The sequence below is a fragment of the Alnus glutinosa genome, chromosome 8 (genome assembly GCF_958979055.1).
Source record: "Alnus glutinosa chromosome 8, dhAlnGlut1.1, whole genome shotgun sequence".
NCBI lineage: Eukaryota > Viridiplantae > Streptophyta > Magnoliopsida > Fagales > Betulaceae > Alnus > Alnus glutinosa.
In genome coordinates this window covers 25,731,239-25,740,953 of record NC_084893.1, presented here as the reverse complement: position 1 = coordinate 25,740,953, position 9,715 = coordinate 25,731,239, and the positions used below count along the sequence as shown (strand labels likewise).

The 9,715-nt window shown below is 34.7% G+C and overlaps 1 protein-coding gene across 1 annotated transcript; it reads right to left on the bottom strand.

The window, feature by feature from the left end:
• Nucleotides 1-458: 458 nt before the first annotated feature.
• Nucleotides 459-1,841, bottom strand: LOC133874551 (uncharacterized). The gene is made up of 2 exons (XM_062312401.1): nucleotides 1,309-1,841; nucleotides 459-754 (listed from the first exon to the last, which is right to left on the bottom strand). The coding sequence occupies exons 1-2, from the start codon at nucleotides 1,745-1,747 to the stop codon at nucleotides 702-704; spliced, it is 492 nt and encodes a 163-aa protein (XP_062168385.1). The 5' UTR covers nucleotides 1,748-1,841; the 3' UTR covers nucleotides 459-701.
• Between the last annotated feature and the right edge of the window lie 7,874 nt (nucleotides 1,842-9,715).

Here is a 9,715-nt window from a genome sequence, read left to right as displayed (position 1 = left end):
AACACCGGTAGTGACTGTGATTGGCCCACCTGTTACGTACACCCGACATTTCCCGCGTTAACACACAAAAAGAAAGTCCCCACGGGTGAATGTGAAGATCATTTTTTATTTATTTGCAGAGGAGTAAAATATTTTTCAAAGGTTCAAGAATCTGATTTTTAGCCCCTAGAAAGAAAGTCGTGTTTTTCATTTGTCTGTACAGCAGCACAAAATTCGCCCGTGAAGGCAGGCTTTTTGTGCATTTGGGTAATCAAACCTCGTCTACAACCTAAACTGTAGGCTATATATATAAAAGATTCAAAACAACTTTCAGAATCTAAAGTAAATAGAGTTCTCAAACTCAAAGGGCTTCAAGTCTTAGAGAGATGATTATAAATCATAAAAGGTGTAAGATTTGATTCTTTCCTTTGATAGTCATCTAATCTTCATCTCTAAATAAGAGTTTGAACAAAAAGGAATAAACAAAAGTTTGAAGATTAGAATTTAGAACTCTTCTAATTTGATTAGGACATCTGATTCCAGAACTTGATCACATCTTTACAAACTACTACTCACCCTTTGATGATCTAAATTAATTAACCCACCTACTCATGATATAACTATATTAGAAGACTATTTTATTTATTACATTACATCGAAAAAAGAAAAGAAAAAAAGAAAAGAAAAAAGAAAGCAAAAACTTGAAACAGGTTGGCATCGCTCTATCTCAGAGCCTCAAAACCCATCTCCTTCCTCACATGATTCTCCAAAGCACCTGCACAGCAGCATAGTTAGCCTTAAAAATGAAATCAACAGAGGCTAAAATTAACCAAATAATCAAACAACCTCAAATTTTGTAGCTGTTTACACTGGTACCCTTTGCAGAGAAATGTTCTTCACTTGTATTTTAATAGGAAAGTTCCTTCCAATTTTTATTTTTTTTTTGTTTTGGTGGGTGGGGGGGTAGGAAAGTTCCTTCCACTTGTTTCTTTCTTTTAATTCTGTTTTGGGGTGTTTGGAAAACGGGAAATGAGAGGCAATAAAACAAGCGAAAGATAAAATGTATTCAGTTTCTGAAACACCAGGCATTAATCTAACTGGAATGATCAGATGATTCAGATATCACAGGCACTAAAGTTCAAAGAGCTGTTTCGTACCAACTAACAACAGAAACCCACAAGACAAGATGTTACAAACTCCAAAGCAGAGCCACACCAAAAAAAAAGAAAAGACCAGAAAAAAGAAAACGGAGTACCCAGCCGACAGTAAATCAAAATCCAGGATTAAAGAAAATTAAGGTATCTGATCTGAGACCCAGAAGCCAATTACCTTGTGGCTTACAACTGGGCGGATCTTCAAAGAGTGACAAAGAAAGTTGCTTGTGAGCGACTCCTATGTCAAACAGAATAAGCCCAGATTTTGGATCATCAACAATGATATCTTTCACCGGCAGCCATAGAAAGAGCTCTTCTTGGGAGAGACCCACCACTCCTATGAGACTCCCATAGGTGAGATTAGCTCTCACAACACTGTCGAAATACACCCTGTTCTCAAACCTGGTCAGGCATGGCCCGTCAAGAAAGACTTCTAAGGTACCGTTTTCTAACAGAGTGTAGGATTTCACCTCCTTGGGGAGCAGACCGGGCGGTAAGCCTTTGGACCGAAGGAGGTCATGGATGGAGAAGTAGGATTGAGAATGGGGAAGCGAGAACAAGATCAGAAAGGTACACAGAAGCACTGTGAAGTGGGTGTTAAAGAAGTTGGCCATGGTTGATTAGAAAAGAGAACGAGAGAGAGAGAGAGAGAGAGAGAGAGAGAGAGAGAGAGAGAGAGGTTTAAGGCGTGGTTTTTGGGAGAGGTGGAGGGAGGCGTTGAAAGTGGAAAGACTGTTTAAAAAAGGAACGTAGGAGGTGGAATTACTGCTTTCTCCTTTACCCAAGTTTGGTGCCTGCCTTGGCGGGGCCGGATGGGTTTGTCATTATAGGTTTAATTGTTTTGTACTGTATTACCTAAATGGACCTCAATTAGATCTAAGTTTTTCTTTTCTTTTTTTATTATTTTTTATTTCTTTTGTGGCTTTTTGTGTTCAATTAGATCTAAGTTGCCTGTACTTTTATACTTCACGTGGGAGTAATTTGGTTCCTTGCTTATTGCTGCATTGAATTGTCTTGTAAGGCTTTATTTTTTTTTTTATAATAATTAATATAATTTTATGCGGGTACTAGCACCACTATTTCATATTGTATTTAACTTAAATGAGATGAATTGTAGAGTTATAGTTTGAAATCACGACCTCTAATTTTGAAACTATATAAAAAGTTATGAATAATATAAAATAGGAGAAGAAAAGCGAAAGCAAATTTTTTTGACATGGTTCAGTGTTAGACATCTACGCCTACAATTGTGATTTATCCTAAGGGGGCTATATTGCGTTATGATTGACTTGATATTTGTTTACAATACAAATGTTCATATTTATAAAAAAAAATATTGTGATAAGTGAGAAAATACAAGCATGATAATCACAATCAAACCTAAATAGAGAATAATATTTTAGTATTAACCTAGCATAGAAAACATGTATTCTAAGAGTCTCTATCTTCACCAAACACGTAAAATATGAGGTCTGTTTGTTAATATTTTTTTTTTATTATAACACTTTTCTTAAATAAATAATTTTTTTAAAAAAAAAAACACCCCACAATACATATTAACAACCTAAACCAAAAGTTTTTTTTTTATTATCAAATTTACTATTTGTACTATTTATACTCTATGAACAAGTATAATAACATGGAGTAATGCTACACATCATCCACTTGTCCTCTTTTTGTCACCCCAAAATTGATGTGGCTCTTAAAATCGCCATTGGATCAAAATCCAATGGTAATCTATCATAAATCCAATGGTAATTTTAAGAGCCACATCAATTTTGAGGTGACAAAAGGAGGACAATGGGATGATGTGTAGCATTACTCAATAACATGATCCATCTAAAGTTGGTACAAACAGCTCAGCCAGTATGCATCCATGTTGGTCACATTTCATCATACAAATTGACAGCAAGATTAATTAACATGCAAGACTAAGTTGTCACACCGGATAATAATTCCAAGAGAATTTTAATTAAATTAACCAAGGTTAGCGGTGAAAAGGGTATTTTAGTCAATCAAGAAATCTTATGAAGAACAAACAGGTAACGGTTGCATTTGCAGTCAAAAGGTCTGGAACGTACTCAGAGACCCCCGCCCCGGCCCTGAGCCCTCACATTTAACTTTGCAGGTGACTGGAGGGTAAAAAGGTAAATCCGCGGTTCACATTTCTGATATACATTTATTTTGTATCTATTTGCTCAGATTGGGCTAACCAGTGCATGAGCAAGGAAGAGAATCAATGTCAGGACTCAGAGACCTGAGCCGGCCTGAATCGCCTGATAGTATCATATATCCGGGAGAAACTTGGGGCAATTTCAAATGGGACAGGGTAGATCTTTTTATTTTCCTTTATGCCACTGTAGTGTGTCACGCTTTCCCGGTGATTAGAATTTAGACAAACAGCTTCTAGAGATAATGATTAGGTTACCCGTAAGGGACCTGAAGTAGGTGCCCGTATAATATTATTTTATACACGTGGACCAACGGTGACCGGCTACTTGACTTTGGTTTTTCCGTTTCTGTTAATTTTATTGGATTTGTCGAAAGATCCTGGCGAGTTTTTAGGCTGTGATACCAGGTTGCCCGTTGAAATTGGCCCACGTGTGGGTTATGCAGGTCCCCCCACGTGAAATGTGCGTGACCACCTCTATGATGGGCGTACTCACATAATCATTATATGGAGGGTAAAAAGGAAACTCCCTGAGCCACAAAATATATGAAAATATGTAAAATTTTAGAAAATAAAATATTTATTTATATAACTTCTTATATTATCATTAAATGTTTTGACATATCTCGTTTTGTATTTTAATTCCTATCCTTGAACCTATCTAAGAGCATTTTAAGAAGATAATTATGTTTATATTTTTAAACTTTCACATTTTTTGAACTCTTTGGTTTATTCTTAAACCTCCAAAATTTAATCATTAATACTCCTTAATTTACACTTAATACCTATTAATGTTTAATAATTGAGTAATATAACCGTTCTTTGAAATGGTGAAAAGCTTTCTATCATTAATTTCAGTGTATTAATGAAGCACATGATTTTTTATAAAAAAACAAATCAATGATTTCTTTTTTTTCTTCCTTTTTCCTAAAAAATTAGTCATGGGACGAATATGCCGTGTAATTTGCACGCGAGTTCAAATGTTTTTCAAGTAGTTTTGAACTATTAAAAAATAAAATTATTAGTAATGGTGTAAATCACATTTTTATCTTATAATGTTGACATGGTCGATAATTATAAGATAAAAATATAATTTCTAACATTACTAAAAAATTATTAAGTGGAAGGCGCTAGAAATTGTGTTTGTTTTAGATGCAACGAGTAACTACTTAGAGAGATATACTTGAAATTGTGCATACTTTGTGACAAGAAGACTCTTATTAGAGTTGATACGGCCGATTGATCAAGAATATTCAAGCTAGGCTCAATGGTCTTCATTCATTGTTTGTAGGACATATTAGAAAGAAGGTAAACGAAGCAGCAGCCCACGGTTTGGCGGAAACAGTTATTCATTAATCTTTAGACCGAGTATGGATGAAGGATAGTTTCACTTTTATCAAAAGTATTATATTTGCTAAGCAAGATATTTATCCATGATTTTTAATGATTTTCATAAAAAAATAAATTAAATTAAATTTATGAAAAAATATAATACGTTACTATTCTGAGGTTTTATGGTATGACAAGTTATTTCTAAGCGCTTCTAAATTTGTTATAAATTTCTTTTTTCTTAGATGATAAATAGGTTATTTTGTACAATTTTTCGTATTATTTTTTACGAGAATAATGCCACGTGTGAGGATCAAGGCATCAGACTTTCATTTCATATTTGCCCAAAAAAAAAAAAAAAAAAAAAACCATAAAAAGCATTAAAAAAAATATTCTAAAAATTATTGGTGGAGATAACGACCCACAAGCCCATCAATCAGTGTAGAATTTGATATTCAATTTTTTATTTTTTAGGGGAATAGAATTTGATATTCAAATCCATGGTAGTAAATACCTCCTTGTGAAGGACTTAGATGCTCGAAAGGTGCCCCTTCTGTAGTCTCACAAGCTACTCAATGAGTGTAGAACTTGATTTTAACCTCTACACAATGTCTTTCAAATAGTTAATTTATCAATTGGCTGGGTTTCGGCAAGGGATTAGGCTTTGGTGCGGTAAAAAAATTACAGTCATTTTTTTTTTAATTATCAAGATCTAATTTTAAGTGTTTTATAAGAAAAAAGAAAAGAGAAAATAAAATTATATCTTAACCATTAAAAATTTAAAATACCTAAGCCAAATTAATCCTCCGACAAAATTCTCTCTAGGGTGGTCATAAATAACTCAAATGCTCTATATTATTAGCTGAGGCTTGAGAATATCTAATCCACTTTAGATGACAATTAATGAGTAGTTGTTTCGACCTGGTGATACCATTTACCAAGAGTCTATTTGGGCCTTGGTCTGCATCGAGCTCATTTGGTGTGACTCGTTTATTTCTTGGGTAAGGTTATATCAATCGGCATGCGAGGATCAGTACCGTTGAGTTAGCCCCCTCTCCCCCAAGGAAGTCATCAACCGGCGGCCCCTAGCCCGTCAGTTGCTTTAAGACCAGTGAAAGACCAATAACAACTACTTGTAAAAATTAATATTTGTTTTTAAGATGTCGGGCGTTTAGATAGGATGTCAGATGTCCAAGCGGGACAATTCGTATTGACATGATGTTCCTTAATCGGAAGGTAACACGTAGCCCAAATTGCTATACCTCCTCCCTTATAAATAAGAGTCTACTAAGCCATTTCTCACATTATTTCTAATACTTCAACTAATCATCTTTTCTTGTTTCCTTGTGTTTCTGCAAGTCTCCTTAAATAGGCTACTAACATGCAGTAAAAAAATAACCTAAAATGAGTGGAAATATTAATTTAAGTTGAGAAATTATAGAAATACTTGGGAGACGTAAAATTATATAATGATTAATATACCATTAAAAAAAGACATCCTGAAAGGATAAAACATGGGAATCTCCAGAAAGTAGATCACAATTTAGTGTCAATCATTACTATTACCTCCAATGATGTTTCATTAACACATGCCTAAACAGTAATCTCCGATGTGGTAGTGGCACACTCTTTATTCATGACTCATGAGTCTCAAAATTTGGGTCTTTATTGTATTATATATATATATATATATATATATATATATATATATATATATATATATATATATGCCCTTTATAAATTTATAATGGTCCCTCCGTGCAGTTGTCTGTAAGGCAATTGCTCGTTCTGCGTGCCCTGCCCCAAAATCTCAAGCTTTTGATTTTATATATATATATATATATATTTATATTTTAAAACTACACTTATTTTTCTAATGACCATCTAATTTACAATATTTTCTCTAAACTTTCAAAGTCACAATTAATCTTCCAAACTACTTCATTCTTTCACTTGGCCTCCTATTGTTAAGATTTTCAGTTAAAACTGATGGAAGACGTGTTAAGTGTAATTATGTGAAAAATACAATTATGCTCTTATGCTCTCTCTCTCTCTCTCTCTCTCTCTCTCTCTCTCTCTCTCTCTCTCTCTCTCTATATATATATATATATATATATATATTAAAAAAAAATTGTCCGGGCCCATGCAGGCTCACGACCAAGCTAAGGAAACTTATGACTATGATTATTTTATTCTAATTTTTTTATTTGATTTAATGGTATTATTGTCATTTTGCCAAATTTTCATCGGATTTAATAGAAAATTTTAATGGAAAGAGTTAGTAAAATGTCTAAATAGTTTGGGAGTTAATTTTAACTTTTAAAAGTTGAAAAAAGATATTACAAATTGAGTGATAATTTAAGAGCATCTCTAGCAGGAGTGTTATTTTATCCAAAAAGTTAAATTTGGCTATTTTTGTTTCTTTTTCTTCCTTCAGCAGAATAGCCACTCTAATTTTCTTCCTAACTTCATGAACACTGAATAGACACTATTGGCTATTTACTGTTCATCTATTTACACTTATTTTTATTTATTAATATTTTCTCTCTCTCTCTCTCTCTCTCTCTCTCTCTTCGTCTCTCTCTGCTCCGGCCCTCTCCGTCCCTCCCTGTTGAAGGACATAACCGGAGAGATGGATTCGAGAGATCCGCGAGGCCCAGCACCACAGCCACGAAGACCCCTCTATTGAAGGACATAACCGCCGGCATCAGCAGGTACGCAATGATCGAGTTCACCCCGAAGAGCACAGCCTCGCCGATCCTCGCCACCGACCACATCCCCCTCCTCCGAGAGTCTTCCCCTGCAGCAGAGGCGCCTCGATCTGCTCCAGCGACTTCCCGGATGAGACGAGCTTGAGGCGCACGCGCCGATCCTCCAAGTACTGGTAGAAGGCAGAGACGATGAGGAAGGCGAGGAGGATGAGGCAGGCGAGGAGGGCGATGAGGCAGTACTAGTCCATGATGACGTGCGCCAGAAGTCGAACAATAATCGCTCGGCTTTGTTGGGATTGGGGAGACGGGTTGGGGGAGACCGGAGAGTGAGAGGGAAATGAAAAAAATTAAAAGAAAATGATTAAAAAATAATATTTAAAAAAAAGTAGAGAGTGAATTGTTGGAGAGAATATAGGATAAACAATGATTAAAGTAGGAAATTGTATTTTTTTAACAACTATTTTAATTTTCATTATTGGAGATGCTCTAAAGTGGCAAATATTTTTCCTTTTACATGGAATTTTTGAGAAGGGTATTTACATGTCCTGCTTTTACAGACTGACCAAACTGATTGAGGAACAATTCTTTCTTTTGTCAAAAGTCAAAGCAACATGATGAAGTTCACACTTGACAGCACCAAATAATCCACTAACCCTCATACATTTTTCCTTTTTTGGGGTGTGGTTAGGTTTGGGGACTGATGATCGATTATCTTTACCAAAATTTATATATGGTTTTTCGAAAAACTAAAATCTATAAAAAAAAAAATGTATGTTTTCAGTGGGGCACAATTTGGATCTGGAAAGCAATAGTATGAAGGAATGTCTCCATCACTTAGGCCATAAATTATGCACTATCATGACCCATTTCAACCCATATCATCATCATCATTGAATCATTTTTGTTTTTTTGTTCTAACTATTTGAATTCATTTTGTACTTGTTGAAAACAAAAATCACTTATGAAGGCGAAAAATAAAAATAAATAAATAAATAATTACTACAATAATATTGGTTGAAAAAGAATTGGAATTTCTAACAATTTGCTGCCTAAATTGTCTTTGAAAATTATTGAAGATCTTTATCGGTTGAAAATATAGGAAGGTTTGCAGAAACGCCATATTCTTTGCCTATACTAGCATGGAACCCAAAACAAAGCCTAAGCAGGAATCATATATGTAATTGGAAGAGCCAAAAAGAGATAACAATTCGTTTGAAATAAACGATTATGATTGTGTCATATCTTCATACTCCAACAAAGAAAAAAGATAAAAATTTGAAAAGAAAGGATTGTGTGTGGCTCTAAAAAAATATTGATTTGAAAATGACGGTCATCCAATCGACCATTTTAAGGGTGTTCAACCAACCCCATTAATTATTTCGGAGTGGCTAAACACCCGTCAACTATTCGAGAGGGTTAAACACTATGTTGTGATGATAAATTAAAAGAGATATAGCATGCAGTAATTATTTATCTGAAGTTAGTATTGTAGTATAGTTATCTTTGTTTTATCTCTAAGTCGTAGAGTTAGTGTTGTTTTTGTTATCTTTGTTTTAATAAGAGTTATCTCCAGCCAGTTTATTTGTACTTAAGGTACGAGTTCATTTCCGAGTAGAAGTACGAGTTCATCTCTTATTCTATGTCTTTGTAGTTCTTTTATTTATATGCGTGAGTGATTAATAAAAATAAGCATAATTTTAATCATAAGCCCTATGTTTAAAAAGGTTATAGGTTCCCTTAAAATCTACAGGTTTAGATTCCCTCAACAGTCAACACCCAACAAATTATCCTGTTAGCTGATTTGAAGATGATGGTCATCCCATCGACTACTTTAAGGGTGATCAGCCATCCGTACCAATTATTTCAAAGTGGCCGGACGCCTATCAACCATTTGAAAGTGGTTAATTAGACACTCTTAATTAGCTAACTTGAGGGTGACTGATCGTGAAACTATCGGCCAACCCCATCAATTGTTTGGAGTGATTGAACATTTTTTGAGTTGCTTTAAAGATGGCCGACTACCTTCAAAATAGTTTTTACTAAGGTGAAGCACCCCTTTAGCTACTTTAGGATAACTTGCCACCTTTCTTTTTTCACCTTTTTTTTTTTTTTTAAAAAAAAAAAATGATGATTACCTGGCACAATCTCAGCAGTTAATTAAAAAATAATGTGCAAATATGTTGAAGCATTGCAGCTAGCCAGCTAATGAAGCACAAACAGGATATTGGTGTCTAGCCCCTTTCTTGTGATGCAAACGTCGTTGTCTCTAAAAGGGCAACCTGCAGTGATTTGTACATTCCCAGCTCGGATCTTCTGAACTTTTGCTACTCTTTTGACCACCATGCTATGCCTGACATGACCAGAGGGAAATT